The 18,716-nt window shown below is 44.3% G+C and overlaps 2 protein-coding genes across 2 annotated transcripts in view; both read left to right on the top strand.

The window, feature by feature from the left end:
• The window catches only part of PMVK (phosphomevalonate kinase), a 152,663-nt gene that overhangs the window by 20,821 nt on the left and 113,126 nt on the right, over positions 1-18,716 (top strand). The window lies entirely within an intron of this gene.
• Positions 1-18,716, top strand: part of KCNN3 (potassium calcium-activated channel subfamily N member 3) — a 36,049-nt gene that overhangs the window by 11,172 nt on the left and 6,161 nt on the right. The window contains 3 exon segments of the mRNA XM_087913909.1: positions 1,412-1,830; positions 5,357-5,498; positions 15,280-15,390. Of these exon segments, the coding sequence (XP_087770035.1) occupies positions 1,412-1,830; positions 5,357-5,498; positions 15,280-15,390 (672 nt within the window).

Raw genomic sequence — 18,716 nt, forward strand, 5'->3', positions numbered from 1 at the left:
TTGACATTCATCTTGTAACCTGTTCAACGTTATATATCATAGTGTATCATTATTACAGCGTCATTACATTTCTTGCTTCGTTTTCCAACTATCCTTAAAAACAGACCCCCAACTCTTACTAGGTTATATTCATATTATAGCCTGTTCAGCATTATCTATCATAGTATATCATTATTACAGTATTTACAGTAGTTAATTAATTGCTTTATTTTCCCACCATCCATAGAATAGATCCCAAATCTTACAATACTCCCTTTCTTCTTGTTCTCTAATTGCTAGTGTTAACCTACTCATTTCTGCATATTCCAATATTTTTTTAATCGCCTCCTCCTCCTCCACTGGAACTTTCTCATTTTTCCACTTTTGAGCAAATACAATGCTAGCTGCTGTTAATGCACGTATAATCAAATACGTTCTTTCTTTGCTGTAGTTCTCAGGCAAAATCCCCCATAAAAATATCTCAGGCTTTAAGTCTGTATGTGGTTTTATCATCTTTTCCAACCAGGTGCGTAGTCTAGTCCAATATCTTTGAGCTTCAAATCCCTCTTTCATTTCCTATTTCAAAGAGGGTCTTATTCTCCAAAGTCATCAAAAACAAAACAGGAAACAGACTATTCTTGGCCTGGCCTATTGATTAGCCTGGGTTGAGCCAGGCAGGCAGGCAGGCAGGCAGGCAGGCAGGCAGGAGGATAGATAGATAGATAGATAGATAGATAGATAGATAGATAGATAGATAGATAGGTAGGTAGGTAGGTAGGTAGGTAGGTAGGCAGGCAGGCAGGCAGGCAGGCAGGCAGGCAGGATGGATGGATGGATGGATGGATGGATGGATGGATGGATGGATAGGTAGGTAGGTAGGTAGGTAGGCAGGCAGGCAGGCAGGCAGGATGGATGGATGGATAGATAGATAGATAGATAGATAGATAGATAGATAGATAGATAGATAGATAGATAGATAGATAGATAGATAGATAGATAGATAGATAGATAGATGATAGATAGATAGGCAGGCAGGCTGGCAGGCAGGGGTATGTAAAATTTAGATAGATAGATAGATAGATAGATAGATAGATAGATAGATAGATAGATAGATAGATAGATAGATAGATAGATAGATAGACAAAGATATATAGATAAGATATAGATACACACACACACACACTCACACGTATGTATATGTGTATATATAAAGGGTCAGAGCATGTAGAATCCTTTTTTTTTTCCTAACGCCGTCGCGACTCCAAACGTAAGTTGAAAGCCTGGCCTGTAAGGGAAGATGGGGAAAGCGAGCCGTGTGTGTGTGTGTGTGTGTGTATGTGTGTGTGTGTTTCTTGAGGACTAGGAACTTGGCTCTGAATCGCTTTCTTTTCTTTTCTTCCCCCCCCCCTCCTCCTGCTTTCCCTTCGCTCAGCTCTTCGTGATCGACAACGGGGCTGACGACTGGCGGATCGCCATGACTTACGAGCGCATCCTGTACATCACTTTGGAAATGGTGGTTTGCGCCGTGCACCCCATCCCGGGCGAGTATAAGTTTTTTTGGACCGCCCGCCTGGCTTTCTCCTACACGCCGTCCCGCGCCGAGGCCGACGTGGACATCATCCTCTCCATTCCCATGTTCCTCCGCCTCTATCTCATCGCCCGCGTCATGCTCCTGCACAGCAAGCTCTTCACCGACGCCTCGTCGCGCAGCATCGGCGCCCTGAACAAGATCAACTTCAACACCCGCTTCGTCATGAAGACCCTCATGACCATCTGCCCCGGCACGGTGCTCCTGGTCTTCAGTATCTCCCTCTGGATCATCGCCGCCTGGACCGTGAGGGTTTGCGAGAGGTGAGTTGGCCCAGGCCGAGTGGCGGCGTTGGACGGCAACCGGCAGGGGTGGGATTCCAGTTGTTTTTTTTTTAAACAACCGGTTCTGTGGGCATGGCTTAGGGGGTGGGCATGGCTTGGCGGTCATGTGGTCGGCTGGGTGTGGCCAACTCAATATCACTCACCTTGAGGCACGCATTCCTCCTTATTTCCAGGTTGAATCTCTCCTGGTTCAGTTTCCATCCATTCTTCCCTGTTTGGCCTTCGGGTACTTTGGAAAATAGGTTGACCCCCCCTTCCTCCTCCCCTCTGGGGCAGCCCCTCAAACATTGGAAGATGCTCTCCTGTCTCCCCTGGTCCTTCTCTTCCCTAGACTAGCCAGGCCCGGTTCCTGCAACTATTCTTCATTCTTCCCCGACTCTATCTATCTATCTATCTCCATCTATCATCTATCTGCCCATCCATCATCTATACTTCTATCTATATATTGAATCTGTTTCTATATCTATCAGCGTATCTATCTATCTATCTATCTATCTATCTATCTATCTATCTACCTACCTATCTCCTACCTACCTACCTACCTATTATCTATCTACAGTATCATCTATCTATCTTCCTATCTATCTACCTACCTACCATCTATCTACAGTATTATCTATCTATCTATCTATCTATCTATCTATCTCCTATCTACCTACCTACCTCCTACCTACCTATCATCTATTATCTATCTATCTATCTATCTATCTATCTATCTATCTATCTATGTCTGTCTGTCTGTCTGTCAATCTATCAGGCCATCCATCCATCATTATCTATGTATCTAATGTGTTTCTATCACTAATCTATTTATTTCTCTCTCCCCACTTTCTCCCTATGTATCTATCTAATCTACCTGCCTGCCCGCCCACTCATCCATCCATCCATCCTTCCATCCATCCATCCATCCTTCCATCCATCCATCCTTCCATCCATCCTTCCATCCTTCCATCCATCCATCCATCCATCCTTCCATCCATCCATCCTTCCATCCATCCTTCCATCCATCCATCTGCTTGTCTATCTTTCTGTCTGTCAGTTTGTCTGCCTGCCTGCCGGCCTACTTGCCTACTTATCATTTATCCATATCATTTCATGTATACCTCTATCATCTATCTTTTTTGTTTACATAACTACAAACACACACACACACACACACGCACGCTGTCAAACCCACATATATCATCCATCCCTCCAAATATCGGCTTCTAAATCTTCTAAAACTGACCCGAGTTGCTTCCTTCCCTTCCAATTCTGCCACTCAGCTGGTAGAAGAAGGGAGAGGAGGGAAAGAAAGAAAGAAAAAACCAAGAAATAAGAGTTGTGGGCTGAATGTGAAAACACACACACTCAGAGAGAGAGAGAGAGAGAGAGAGAGAAAGAGAAAGGTTTTCCATCTTTCTTTTTCTTATCTCCCTTCCCGCTGGGCCTGTCTAATCCAGGAACATTCAAGCTGGTCTGGTGAAAAAACAAGCCTGCGTGACACTTTGACACACACGCACACAAACATACACACACAAACAACCCGCAGGTTCTTTTCACCGCCGTTCTTTTTCTTGAAGGCGTGCTGGTGAGAGTGCCAGGAGAGGCAACATCCACACGGGGTGTAGGCAGGACTCCCTAACAACCAGGGAATGGAGACCCAGCTCCGGGTGCAAAATTAGCCAAGGAAAATGTGTGTGTGTGTGTGTGTGTGTGTGTGTGTGTGTGTGTGTGTGTAGGGGTCAATGGGATGTCGATGGCTTTCTTTGAAACCTTTTCTGCCTGGTTTATTGTGTGTGTGTGTGTGTGTGTGTGTGTGTGTGGTGTGCACAGCACACTGCAGCATTGCTCCTGGGTGTGAATAGATGGGAAAGGCCGTGTGGGTGGGTGCGTGGGTGTGTTTGTGTCTGTCACACATCCGGTTGCTTTTTACACATTCTACACTTCTATCTGGGATTCTTTTAAGTGTGAAAACAGTTGAGAGTTGGGCTATCCCGAAAGGAGGAAAATAATAATAATGAAAAAAAAAAAGAGAGACCTTTTTTAAAAAAATGTTTTTGTCTAGTTTGGTTTTTGCCTCTGTTTTGTTTTATTTTATTGTTTCTTCTAGTTGTGGGGGAATTCTGGGAGTTGAAGTTTATCCAGCTTTAAAGCAGGCTGGCTGGGGGATTCTGGGAGTTGAAGTTAATCCATTATTAAACATGCTGGCTGGGGAATTCTGGGAGTTAAAATCCATCCCTCTTAAAGCATGAATTCTTCGTTAACATCTCATGATTGAGTAAATCTTTGTTATCCAGGCCAGGAAATTCTGATTTTTAACTCCTCCTGGCTCACACATGTTGGCCCGCAGAAGCCATGATCTAATCTTGCCTCTGAAAAATAAAAAAAAAATCAATTATAGATCTGTGCAGTACATAATCAAGCTGTTTTTCAGGGCCCTGCAAAGAATTGTAACCGATATCTAACCTTTCCTCTTGGCTGAAGAAAGAGAGAAAGATCAATAGTCATTAACCAGGCTCACAAACCCAGCAACGGAGAGAAAATGGAGGGTATTAATCCCAAAGGATGGGAGCTGGGGACTTTCAGAAAAATTCCCAAATAAATGAGATTATCTTCATTTCAAGGGCTTTGGTGTTATACGTGGAAGTGTAAAAAAAACGGTGTGTGTGTGTGTGTGAAAATAGGCCTGTTCTTAGACAGATGTTGTGATGTTGAGAGACAATTAACCTGAGTTGTCTAAATTAGTAAACATCCTTGGGATTTTTCACTTGGGGTTTAATGAATGGCAGAATCCCAGAATCCCCCAGCCGCTTTAAGACGGGTGGACTTCCACTCCCAAAATTCCCCTGCCAGCATTTTTTAAGAGGGGTGAGGACGTCAACTCTCAGAATTCCCCAGATCAGCATGTTTTAAAATATATATGGACTTCAGCTCCCAGAATTCCACAGCAAGAAATGTGGATTTCAAGTCCCAGAATTCCCCAAAGCAGCATACTTTAAGATGCATGGACTTCAATTCCCAGAATTCCACAAACTCGTATGCTTTAAGACATTTGGACTCCAACTCCCAGAATTCCCCAAACCAGCATGTTTTAAAATGTATGGACTTCAACTCCCAGAATTCCACAGAAGGAAATCTGGACTTCAACTCCCAGAATTCTCCAGCCAGCCTGCTTTAAGAGGCATGGGTTTCAACTCCCAGAATTCCACAGCAAGAAATATGGACTTCGAAGGCCAGAATTCCTCAAACCAGCATTCTTTAAGATGGGTAGACTTCAACTCCCAGAATTCCCCAGCCAGCCTGGTTCAAGACATGTGGACTTCAACTCCCAGAATTCCCCAGCCAGAATAATTAGCTGGGGAATTTGGGGAGTTGAAGTCCGCTCTCCTCCGGTTGCCTGAGCTTGAGATACGCCGCTCCAGAGTGGTTCCAACTGGGTCCCAATAGTCCACGAACATCGTTTTGGTGCCTCCTGTTGGTGGCTGTGTCATTTCACCCCCAGCAACCTGCATTTCTTCGCCAGGTATCACGACCAACAGGATGTGACCAGCAACTTCCTGGGCGCCATGTGGCTAATTTCCATCACCTTCCTCTCCATCGGTTACGGAGACATGGTCCCTCACACCTACTGTGGGAAAGGCGTCTGTCTGCTTACGGGGATCATGGTAAGGCTCACGGGGGGCGGAAAAAAATCTGCTTTTTGAAAAAGATAAATTGCACGCGTTTGTGGGCATCCTATTTACGCGATCGTTTGGCCCTCCCAATTTTACAGTGCAAAGCGATTGTGGACGTGTTGTGGAAAAATACACATATATATAGGGAGTCCTCAATGCATGACCACCCTTGAGCCCCAAGTTTCTGTGGCTAAGCAAGAGAGTGAAGGTTGCCCCGTTTTAACAACGTTAAGGGAGTCGCGGCATTTGTTCAACTAGCAAGACAGTTGTTCAGTTGACTTGGCTCGTCAGAAGGTCGCAAAAGGGGACTTTATAGATTGGACACCCCATGTCAGTGGCCATTGATGGGTTCTGTCAATGGCCATTGACTCATGTCAATGGCTATTGACACATTATGTCAACGTCAATGACTGTTGAATGGCCATTGACTCATGTCAATGGCTATTGATCCATCATGTCAATATCAATGACTATTGGCCCATCATGTCAACGTTAATGACTACGGAGCCATATCAATGTCTATTGACTCATGTCAATGGCCATTGACCGATCATGTCAACATCAATGACTGTTGGCTCATATCAATGGCCATCGACTCATGTCAATGGCCATTGAGCCATATCAGTGTCTATTGACTCATGTCATGGCCATTGATCCATCATGTCAACATCAATGACTGTTGGCTCATATCAATGGCCATCGACTCATGTCAATGGCCATTGAGCCATATCAGTGTCTATTGATTCATGTCATGGCCATTGATCCATCATGTCAACGTCAATGACTGTTGGCCCATATCAATGGCCATCAACTCATGTCAATGGCTATTGAGCCATATCAATGGCCATTGACTCATGTCATGGCCATTGACCCATCATGTCAACGTCAATGACTGTTGGCCCATATCAATGGCCATTGACTCATGTCATGGCCATTGATTCATCATGTCAACATCAATGATCATATCAATGGCCATTGATGTGTCCTGTCAATGGCCATTGGCCCATCATGTCACTGATTATTGACATATGTCAATGGCCATTGATTCATTATGTCAACGGCTATTGACTCATATCAATATCAAGTACCATTGACTCATCATGTCAGTGTCAATGACTCATCATATCAATGGCCATTGGTGTGTGTTGTCCACAGTCATTGGCCCATCGTATCAATGGCTGTTTGAATATTTAAAAAGAAACAGAGCCCCTCTCTTATTTTTTTGTCCTGCTCCCGCATAACTCTGCTTTATCTCCCGTTTTTTTTTTTCCCCTAGCCATTCTAGCTCGATAATTGCATTTAATACCGAATCACCTTATCCTCCGGTTGCTAGGGAGACCACGAAGGTCAAAAGCCTGTTTTTGAAAGGGGAAAGGCAGAATCAAACCTTCAAACGGGAGGAGCGGGTGAAATGCACTTTCAATTGCCTGGCATAGCCATGCTGGGAGGAGCTCTTGAGTTGGCCACTTCACCCTACAAACGGCAGCTCCTTCGGCTTCAAGAAAAGGCCGGGTTGCTTAGCCGCAAAACAAAAACAAAAACAACACCCCCCACCCCCACCCCACCCCCCAAAAAACTTGGCTTTAGGAGACCCTCCAGGAATCCCTGCAAAGAAAAAAGCCTTCCCACCAGGCAGGATGGGACCCCTGGGAAAGGAGGTCAGACTGGGAGGAGGATCAGGGGTCTGTTCCTTGCGTCGTTGATCGGTTTTGGAGCGCTTGTGAAAAGCCAGGGAGGGAAACGGGTGATTAAGAAATAGGATGGACAGACAGACAGACGATAGGTGGGTAGGTGGGTGGATGGAAGATGGTAGATAGATAGATAGATAGATAGATAGATAGATAGATAGATAGATAGATAGATAGATAGATAGATAGTAGGATAGAGATAGATAGATAGATAGAGAGAGAGAGAGAGAGAGAGAGAGAGAGAGACAGACAGACAGATAGATAGATAGATAGATAGATAGATAGATAGATAGATAGATAGATAGATGATAGATAGATAGATAGATAGATAGATAGATATAGTAGGATAGATAGATAGATAGATAGATAGATAGATAGATAGATAGATAGATAGATAGATAGATAGATATAGATAGTAGGATAGATAGATAGATGATAGATGATAGATAGATAGATAGATAGATAGATAGATAGATAGATAGATAGATAGATAGATAGATCTCCCAGTGATCAGCCCAAAGTCACCCTTTCTAACTATGCTCCCTCAAAATAAACCCTCCCTGTATAAGAGCAGTCTACCACTTAAATACATCTTCCTTTCCTCCTGGACAGTCTGTTGTGGTTCTTCCAACACCCCACCCCACCCCCCAACCACCAAAAATGCTGGCAGGCCCTTGTGAGAAACAGGATGTTGAATGCCTGGGTTTCAATCCCAGTCGGTCCAGAGTGGATCCAGATGTCCCCCCTGCCCCTGATTCTCAGCTCCAGCTGGGTCCCGTCTTCCACAGCCTCACTCTCTCCACCCTTGGATTAAACTTTCATATATATATATATATATATATATATATATATATATATATAGAAAATTCCTCCTTATTTCCAGGTTGAATCTCTCCTGGATCAGCCCCTCAAATATTGGAAGATGCTCTCCTGTCTCCCCTGGTCCTTCTCTTCCCTAGACTAGCCAGGCCCAGTTCCTGCAACCGTCCGTCGTATGTTTGAGCCTCCAGTCCCCTCATCCTCCTGGTTGCTCTTCTCTGCACTTTTTCTAGAGTCTCAACCTCTTTTTTATAGTGTGGTGACCAAAACTGGATGCAGGACTCGAGGTGTGGCCTTACTAAGGCTTTACAGAGGGGTAGTAGTCCCTCCCTTGATCTCGATTGTATCCCTCTGTTAATGCAACTTAGGATTACATTGGCTTTTTTGGCTACACACTCCTATTTAGCTGGTTTTCCACTAAGACGCCAAGATCCCTCTCCCAGTTCCTGCTATTAAGCCTGGTTACACCCCAGTCTATCAAGTTTTTCTTGCCTAAGTGTAAGACTTTACTTTTCTCTACACTGAATTTCATTTTGTTAGATAGAGCCAGCTCTCTGGATGCTCCCAAAATACATTCTTCATCCTCGTTTCATATTCCAGCCTACTTGAACATGCTAAATAACAGGTTAGACACCTAGAGAGAAACCACAAGGCTGGGTTTTGTGTGTGTGTGTGTGTTTTTGACAAGGCAACAATCTTCAAACGGAGCCCAGGAGGAAATCCTGTCAAATGTTTAGTAACAAGCAGTGAATTTTGGGTGCCATTCATCCAGAAAATGAAAGCTTTAAAACGCCGAAGCTTCTTTCGATCAGCAAACTTCAGAGAGAAATGGAGAAAAAGAAGAAAAAAAACCCACTGAATGGGTTTCCTGCTCTTGAGATTTCAAGCAAGCAAAAGAGATCAGCTGGTCCCTGACTTACAACGTTTCTGTTTAGTGACAGTTCAAAGTTAGGACAGCGTTGAAATGAAAAGCAATTTATAATTGCTTTTCCCACGACCGTCGCAGCATTTCCTGGGATCGTGTGATAGAAACTCAGACGGCGGAAAGCTGACTCGTCTTTATGACAGTTGTAGAGCCCCAGGGTCAGCTTCTGACAAGCCATGATTATGGCTGCGTTTTCTACAAGATGTTGGCTAAATGTATGTTTTCACTCGTCCTCTCTTTCTGCAATCTACCACGAAGCCAGACCAGAGTCCAAAAGGCGTCTGAGTTATGGATTTGGAAAGGTTTAACCAAGGAAGAATGAATTAAGAATGTTTAATTAAGAATTGATTGAGAAACTCCAAACAAACAAAAAAAAAAAGAACATTGAGATGCATTTAATTCCTGCTTTGCAAACTGCTCTCAGACTCTAAAAAAAAGGAGTGAAGAGAAAACCAACAAAGATAATTAGGGGACTGGAGGCTGAAACGGGGATGGTTGCAGGAATCAGTAATGTCGGTTTTAATGAAAAAAAGGACCAAGGGGTGACATGCTAGCAGCCTTCCAATATTTGAGTGTTAATACCACTTCATAATGCCTTGGTAAGACCCCACTTGAAATATCGCATCCAATTTTGGTTGCCATGATATAAAAAAAAAGGATGCTGAGACTCTGGAAAGAGCAACAAACATTATTAGTGTGCTGGAGGCTAAAACATGAGAAGAATGGTTGTAGGAATTGGATATGTCTAATTTAATGAAAAGGGATGGCATGATAGCATCTTCCTCCTCCTCCTCCTCCTTCTTCCTCCTTCCTCCTTCTTCTTCCTTTTTCCTCCTCTTCCTTCTTCTTCCTCCTCCTCCTCTGCCTTCTTCTTCTTCTTCTTCTTCTTCTTCTTCTTCTTCTTCTTCTTCTTCTTCTTCTTCTTCTTCTTCTTCTTCTTCTTCTTCTTCTCCTCCTCCTCCTCCTTCTCCTTCTTCTTCCTCCTCCTCCTTCTTCTTCCTCTTCCCTTCCTCCTCCTCCCTCCTCCTCCTCCTCCTCCTCCTCCTCCTCCTCCTCCTCCTCCTCCTCCTCCTCCTCCTCCTCCTCCTCCTCCTCCTCTTCTTCTTCTTCTTCTTCTTCTTCTTCTTCTTCTTCTTCTTCTTCTTCTTCTTCTTCTTCTTCTTCTTCTTCTTCTTCTTCTTCTTCTTAAAACAAGCCTTTTTGCATGTTAAGCTGCCACACGGTTTGCAGCGTTTGTGCGAGAGACACACGGGGCTGGTGTGCATCCTTCCAAGAATGCCCCAGAATTGAGATCAGATCTGTTAATTACAGAATCTGTTATGCTCAGACAGGTTTTGGGTTTTAATCTCTCGGGGAAGGGAGGGGAGGAAAGACTTCCATTTTAATAGACCTGGACTGGTGGGCATAGCCTGTGCAGGGACCCCAAGTGTGTCCTCCACACGTCTCAACACCCACCCTCCCCCTTGGAAAAAAAAAAAAGCAGGCACGCTGAGCCAGAGAGAGCGCGGAAGGCTGGGTGAGGATTTGGAACAAACGTGAGCTGTAAACAGCCACCACGAATTGGAGAGGGGGGGTGGGAGCCCCTGAAACCATCAACAACAGCCCAACCCGGCTAACATAAATGCACAGAATAGTCGAGCTGGAATAGAATAGAATAGAATAGAATAGAATAGAATAGAATAGAATAGAATAGAACAGAGATAGAATGGAATGGAATAGAATGGAATAGAATAGAATAGAATAGAATAGAATAGAATAGAATAGAATAGAATAGAATAGAATAGAATAGAATAGAATGGAATGGAATGGAATGGAATGGAATGGAGTGCAGTGGAGTGGAGTGGAGTGAAATGGAATGGAATGGAATAAAATAGAATAGAATAGAATATAGAATGGAATAGAATAAAGATAGAATAGAATAAAGATAATAGAATAGAATAGAATAGAATAGAATAGAATAGAATAGAATAGAATAGAATAGAATAGGAATATAGAATGGAATAGAATAAAGATAATAGAATAGAAATAGAATAGAAATAGAATAGAATAGAATAGAATAGAATAGAATAGAATAGAATAGAGATAGAATAGAATACCTTTATTGTCATTGCATACAAAATACAATGAAATTTGAAAGCTGCTCCAGCCCAGTGCCCCAAACACCACATCGCAATCACGCTACAGAGTACTTAAAAATTAAAATAATTAATAATAATAATTAAAAACCTAGTCTAAAACCTGTTTAAAACTTATATTTAGATAGTTTAAAAATGCCACTTTATACGTAGGACTAAGTCACACACGTACTGTGCGATTCAAGACCATTATTGCCTTGGAAAAGAAGAAACTCTTTCACCGTCTATTAGTCCTCGTTTTAAGACACCTATAACGCCTCCCTGATGGTAACAATTCAAAATATGAATGACCAGGAAGGGACCTTAGAGGTCTTCTAGTCCAACCACCTGCTCAAGTAGGAGAACTCTAGACCATATAAGACAAATGGCTGTCTGGTCTTTTGTTGAAAACCTCCAGTGAAGGAGAAAGGAAATGAGGGAGGAGAGGAAGGAAGGAAAGAGTGGGAGGTATAAGTAAGAAGTGTATTCTTATTCATGTTTATACTTATACCTCTTATCTTGTAAGCGATTGACAAATAAAATACAATAATAAAATAAATAGAAGGGAGGAGAGGAAGGAATGGAAGGGAGGAGAGGAAGAAGGGGAGGAGGGAGGGGAGGAAGGGAGGGAGAATAAGAGAGTTGGAAGGGATGTTAGCGGTCTGGAAGTCCAACCCTTCCAGAAATTTTTAAGTTTCTACCTCCAGCCCGCTACTTAAGCCATAAAGAGCTTGTGTGGATATTGGTGTCACTTTGTTATCCCTGTCGCCTCTGTTCCTGGCCTCAGGCAATCTTGACTGGGAGATAATTGTTCCGATAAAGATGAGCTCAGCTGGTTCCTTGCCACACACACACAGAGAGAGAGAGACAGACAGAGAGATAGAGAGAAAGAGAGAGACAGAAAGAGAGAGAGATGGAGAGACAGAGAGTCAGGGAGAGAGACAGAGAGAAGGAGAGAGAGAGAGAAAGAGAGAGAGAGAAAGAGAGAGAGAAGGAGAGAGTGAGAAGGAGAGAGAGAGAGAGAGAAGGAAAGAGAGAGAGAAAGAGAGAAAGAGAGAGACAGAAAGAAGGAGAGAGACAGAAAGAGAGAAGGAGAGAGAGAGAGAAAGAGAGAAGGAGAGAGAGACAGAAAGAGAGAAAGAGAGAAGGAGAGAGAGAGAGAGAAGGAGAGAGTGAGAAGGAGAGAGAGAGAAAGAGAGAGAGAGAAGGAGAGAGAGAGAGAAAGAGAGAGACAGAAAGGAGAGAGACAGAAAGAGAGAAGGAGAGAGAGAGAGAGAGAGAGAGAGAGAAAGAGAGAAGGAGAGAGAGAGAGAAAGAGAGAAGGAGAGAGAGACAGACAGAGAGAAAGAGAGAAGGAGAGAAAGAGAGAGAAATTCCTGTTTCTGCAGATTCCCTGGGGAAGGCAATGCTTTAAAATCCAGCCTGGGCTGATGGAACTCAATGGGTTGTGGGGAGACGGCTGTGGCTTGGACCCACCTTCGTCCATCACACTTAGAGGGGACCCCCCACCCCCGGGTGCATGTTGAAACCGTGGCCTGCTCCCAGACACGACCTCCCTCCTCTCGGGGCTCATTTGCTCCGTTGCTCTGTTTCCTTGGCTCGGCACCAAGGGTGGGGGAAAAAAATAAAAATTGACAGCGTTGTGCTAACTTCCCTGCACAGATGCAATCCATCTTGGCGCGCTGGCGGGTTGGGAGTGCGCGGGGTGGTGGTGGGTGGGTGGGTGGTGGGAGGAGGGGGGAGGAATTAAGCTGGGGAAGGTCGGGGAACATTCCGTGTGACTTAAGGGCTTCCGAGAAATCCCAGCCTTGGGAAGGGGGAAGGTTTGGAAACAGACCGGGCAGGCCGATCTCCCCGTAGGCGTTGGGTCCGGGGTAGCAGTAAAACCTCCCCCAGTCAGGGGCAGTCTATATTAGAAAGGCTGAGAAACGTGTCCCTAAAAGGGATCCTGTTGGTTTTCAGACCTGTGGGTCTCTTTTATTTTTTTAAAAAAGAGCATTGAGCCAGCTTCTGGAAGAATGGGGGAGTAGGAAAAGATGGAGAAAGTGCAGGAGGGGGGAGGAGAGGAGGAGGAGGAGGAGAAGAAGGAAGGGGTAGAATAGAATAGAATAGAATAGAATAGAATAGAATAGAATAGAATAGAATAGAATAGAATATAGAATAATATTGGAGAATAGAATAGAACAGAATACAATATAGACTAAGGAATAGAATAGTATAGAGAATAGAATAGAATATAGAATAATATTGGAGAATAGAATAGAATAGAATTGAATTGAATTGAATAAGGAATAGAATAGCATAGGGAATAAAATAGTATAGGGAATAGAATAGAATAGAATAGAATAGAATAGAATTGAATTGAATTGAATTGAATAAGGAATAGAATAGCATAGGGAATAGAATAGTATAGGGAATAGAACAGAATAGAACAGAACAGAATAGAATATAGACTAAGGAATAGAATAATATAGAGAATAGAATATGAATATGAATAGAATAGAATAGAGCAGAGCAGAACAGAACAAGAATATGCACCTCCTGGAAGCTAAATTGGCACGGATTTGTGGGCCTTCCAAGTTTCCCTTGGAATGGCAGAAAAGCATCGGATAAATAAGACTTTTTCAACGAGCAGCCGAAGGATCAACCCACGGAGAGCGTTCTCCACCCTGGAGTGTCATTCTGCAAGAAGAAATATGGGTTGCAGGAGGGCCTGGGCGTGGGAGGCAAGTGGAGGAAACCATGAAACGGGGGTCCTGGAATGGGGAAGGGAAAATACGGAGCCGCCTGGATTGTAAATTCTGCTCAGAGATTCAGCTTTCAGGGACAGGAGCCTCATAGCTCTCTTTTTAAAAGGATATTGCTCCAGTGGGATAGGAAAGAGGATGCAAAAAATAAGGCCCAACCCAAAAGGAAAGGAAGAGGAAGGAAGGAAGGAAGGAAGGAAGGAAGGAAGGAAGGAAGGAAGGAAGGAAGGAAGGAAGGAAGGAAGGAAGGAAGGAAGGAAGGAAGGAAGATGAGAAAGAAAAAGAGGAAGAGGAAGGAAGGAAAGAAGAAGAAGAAAGAAAGAAAGAAAGGGAGGGAGGGAGGAAAGAAGGGAAGAAAGAAAATGAAAAAGGGAGGGAGGGAGGAAAGAAAGGAAGGAAAGAAAAGAACAAAAGAAAAAAGGAAGGAAGGAGAGAAAGAAAAAGTGGAAGAGGAAGGAAAGAAGAAGAAAGAAAGAGAGGGAGGGAGGGAGGAAAGAGAAGGAAAGAAAGAAATAGAAAGAAGGAAGGAAAGAGAAAGAAAGGGAGGGAGGGAGGAAAGGAAGGAAGGAGAGAAAGAAAGACAGTCAAAGAAGAAGGAAGGAAGGAAGGAAAGAAGGAAGGAAGGAAGGAAAGAGAAAGAGAGGAAGGAAAGAGAAGGAAAGAAAGAGGTAGGCAGAAGGAAGGAAAGAAAGAAAGAAAGACAGGAAGGAAGGAAGAGGAAGGAAGGAAGGAAAGAGAAGGAAAGACAGGGAGAAAAAAGGAAGGAAGGAGAGAAAGAAAGACAGACAGAAAGAAAGAGGAAGGGAGGAAGGAAGGAAAGAAAGAAAGAAAGAGAGGAAGGAAAGAGAAGGAAATAAAGAAAAAAAAGAAAAGAAAGGCTGGGATTTTTCAAGCGATGCAAATTGGGGAGAGAGTAAAATAGGAATTAAAAGCCATTTTGCTCGGGGTGGGCGGCGATTCAGCACCACGGACAGCGGGCGGGAGGATAATCCCGAATTGACCTTTGATTGCATACTGAAGATTTAATCTGCTAATCTCTTTTTATTTATTTTTTTCCTAATTAAACCCGGTCCTGGCTGGCTGGGGGAGAGGGGAGGAGGAGGAGGAGGAGGAGGAGGAGGAGGAGGAGGAGGAGGAGGAGGAGTGGAACACAAAGGTGTGTGGTTGTCCCAAGCACACAATTTTTCTGGAGGGAAGAAATCTTGTCAAAATGATTGGGGTTTTTTTTAAGGATTGTTTATTGGAAGGTCTAAGAAAAAACGAGAGCTCCGCTTCCCAGGATGGGTAGTGGGTACTACTTGACCCCACCCCATGGGTGGAGTTTTTCCCAAGGTCCCCAAAAGGGGCAGGGCTCAAAATTGGAGAGGGGGGGAAGGGGTCTTCCGGGGAATAGAGGTCCCTGTACGTAGAGGATGGAAAATATATCTTTGCAAACAGGTTGAATTCAGAGCGAATTCTGAATTTGGGGCTCTCTTCTAGGGAGCTGGATGTACTGCCCTGGTGGTGGCTGTGGTCGCCCGGAAACTAGAACTCACCAAGGCTGAGAAACACGTCCACAACTTCATGATGGACACACAGCTCACCAAACGGGTAAGCTCAGCTACTAGACCAAATAATGTGGTTGTGTTGGCCTGTTGCTACCAATAACGTGGCATCTTACAGACGTGGATGGACTTCAACTCCCAGAATTCCCCAGCCAGCCTGCTTTAAGGGGTTTGGATTTTAACCCCCCGGAATTCCTTAGCCAACATGCTGTCTGGAGGATTCTGGGAGTGGAAGTCCACCCCTCTTCAAATAGACTGACTGGGGGATTCTGGGAGTTGAAGCCCACCCCTCTTAAAGCATGCTGGCTGGGGGATTCTGGGAGTTGAAGTCTACCCCTCTTCAAATAGACTGACTGGGGATTCTGGGAGTTGAAGTCCACCCTCTTCAAATAGACTGACTGGGGGATTCTGAGAGTTGAAGTCCACCCTCTTCAAATAGACTGACTGGGGATTCTGGGAGTTGAAGCCCACCCCTCTTAAAGCATGCTGGCTGGGGGATTCTGGGAGTGGAAGTCCACCCTCTTCAAATAGACTGACTGGGGATTCTGGGAGTTGAAGTCCACCCTCTTCAAATAGACTGACTGGGGGATTCTGGGAGTTGAAGCCCACCCTCTTAAAGCAGGCTGGCTGGGAGATTCTGGGAGTGGAAGTCCACCCCTCTTCAAATAGACTGACTGGGGATTCTGGGAGTTGAAGCCCACCCCTCTTAAAGCATGCTGGCTGGGGATTCTGGGAGTTGAAGTCTACCCCTCTTCAAATAGACTGACTGGGGATTCTGGGAGTTGAAGTCCACCCTCTTCAAATAGACTGACTGGGGGATTCTGGGAGTTGAAGTCCACCCCTCTTCAAATAGACTGATTGGGGGATTCTGGGAGTTGAAGCCCACCCTCTTAAAGCATGCTGGCTGGGGATTCTGGGAGTGGAAGTCCACCCTCTTCAAATAGACTGACTGGGGATTCTGGGAGTTGAAGTCCACCCCTCTTCAAATAGACTGACTGGGGGATTCTGGGAGTTGAAGTCCACCCCTCTTAAAGCATGCTGGCTGGGGGATTCTGGGAGTTGAAGTCCACCCGTCTTAAACATGCTGGCTGGGGAATTCTGGGAGTTGAAGTCCACCCCTCTTAAAGCAGGCTGGCAGGGGGATTCTGGGAGTTGAAGTCCACCCCTCTTCAAATAGACTGACTGGGGGATTCTGGGAGTTGAAGTCCACCCCTCTTAAAGCAGGCTGGCAGGGGGATTCTAGGAGTTGAAGTCCACCCCTCTTCAGTTCAGCCCACTTGAGAAACACTGCGTTGAATGATATCTGTTCCGTTCCATTCTACGATGCAAATATTATAAATGTTTGCTTTGGACCTCCTGAAGGATATAAACAATCATTTGTCACAAGGAGCTTAAATGCTCCTTGGGTTGGATTCAAAAGCAGTGAGGACTAGAGCCTTGAATGTTTTTTCAGGTTGCAATTAATGGTGGAAAGGACAGCTTCGTGTGCATTCCTGCATTCCCTTTCCCAACTCCCCAGTGGCGCATGCCTTATGATTTATTGATATTTGTTTTCTTTTCAAACTGCCTTTTTCCTCCCTACAGGACCCAGGAAGCCTCAGTCAATAAATAATACAAAAACCTCCCATTAAAAACAGTTTGTGAAAAGCAATCGTCTGTAAAGACAGATGTTGATGAAACAAAATGTTACCAAGGGCAACAATTAAAAAAAAAAAAAGAATTATTATTCAATTAAAAAGCAATTTGGACTTGGTGCAAATGCGTTTCTGTCCGATGGAGGCAACCAACCCGTTTCCAACAAGGATGTCTTTTTTAATGGAAGCTTAACAAGCTAGGATATGGTGGTTTGGTTTACGTTGTGGTCGGCCTTGGGGTGTATCCAGTTGAGCCCAGTTGGCTGTTGTGCCTTGCAGTTCCTACCATGCCGTGGGATCGGAGTTCCCTTGTGGTTGATGCCCCACAGACCAGGATTAAACCACAGCTTGGCCAGTGTAAAAACCCATCAAAAATACGGAAGTGAAATATTTTATAATACTCTATAATAGAATAGAAGTATAATAGAATTGTTAGAGAGATAAAGTATTGTAATGGTAAAAAATATGATTGAATAGAGATGGTGATGATGAAATGAACTTTATAAAGTAGGTTAAGTCAAAATGGGGATTTGCTCACATAAAATGATGGGGGGGTAGGCTGATGGGATTTGTAGTTCCAGCCGATCAGGCAGCCCTCGATGGGGAGTTTAGCCTGTGAATGTCCACCCTCCCACCCCTAGATGAGTTTGGGGCGTCATCCTTCCCCCCTCCACCTCAGAAAGGTGAGCTTAGAGGAAGGCCAGCTCTGAGATAGACTGCCTTTGTATATGGAGGTTCGCTCCCTAAAGCCAGAACGGCAGAGTAAAGGTTGTCATCAGCTTACAACAGTTCCCTTGGTTCAAAGTTACGACGGCATGGGGGAAAAAAGGGACTTACGACCATTTCTCACAGTCGTGACCTTTGCAGCATCCCCCGCTTGGCAACTGGTTCGTATTTATGACGGTTGCTGCGTCCCTTTTTGCGTCCAAAAATCCGTCGGGGAGCCAGATTCACAGAACCACCGGGTGGTGGTTATCTTATCAACTGCAGCGTCTCACTTAGCAGCAGAAATGTGTGTGTGTGTGTTCAACTGTGGTCGTAAGTTGGAAGGGACCTTTGGAGGTCTTCTAGTCCAACCCCGGGCAGGAAACCCAACTTGGTTGCTTTGCTGACGGGCTCTGAGTTCCTCTTCTCCTCCCCACCTTCTCTTTCGTTTGTCTCCATCGGTGAGAAATGTTCCGCAGCATGAAACCCAAACCAATTTCTTTTATGATGATAATTATTATTATTATTTCCCTGCCAAAAAAATAAAATACGCCTCTCAGCCCCCCTGTGAGCCTCTGAGCATTGTAGGATTTCTTTTTTTTAAGCCAAAGAATCCACCTGGGGTTCTCTTTGGACTGATCCCCTTGCCAAAAACTAATACAAATCATAAAATAAAAATTCAAAGGAGGTCCGGAGGAGGCAGGAAAGAAATGATGTAGCTTTCAGGTTTTCCTCGCAGCAACGGCTGATGTTTTATGAATGGACAAAGCTTCTCCTTCCACAGCGCTTGTTTTGTGGGAGAGCTTGCAAAAAAAAAAAACAAACCCAAAACTCACCCCTCTGCAGATCCCAGTGGATCCCAACTCTGATTTTAAGACACCCACCCCCCACCCCCAAATTCCCCTTCTGGAGATCCGTTTCCCAAGCTGAACGGATGCTCCAAAAGAGAGAGAGAGAGAGAGAGAGAGAGAGATGATAGATAGATATAGGATGGATAGATAGATAGATAGATAGATAGATAGATAGATAGATA

Source organism: Pseudonaja textilis, chromosome 16 (genome assembly GCF_049901715.1).
Source record: "Pseudonaja textilis isolate UNSWEBS1 chromosome 16, rPseTex1.2, whole genome shotgun sequence".
In the NCBI taxonomy this organism is placed as follows: Eukaryota; Metazoa; Chordata; class Lepidosauria; order Squamata; family Elapidae; genus Pseudonaja; species Pseudonaja textilis.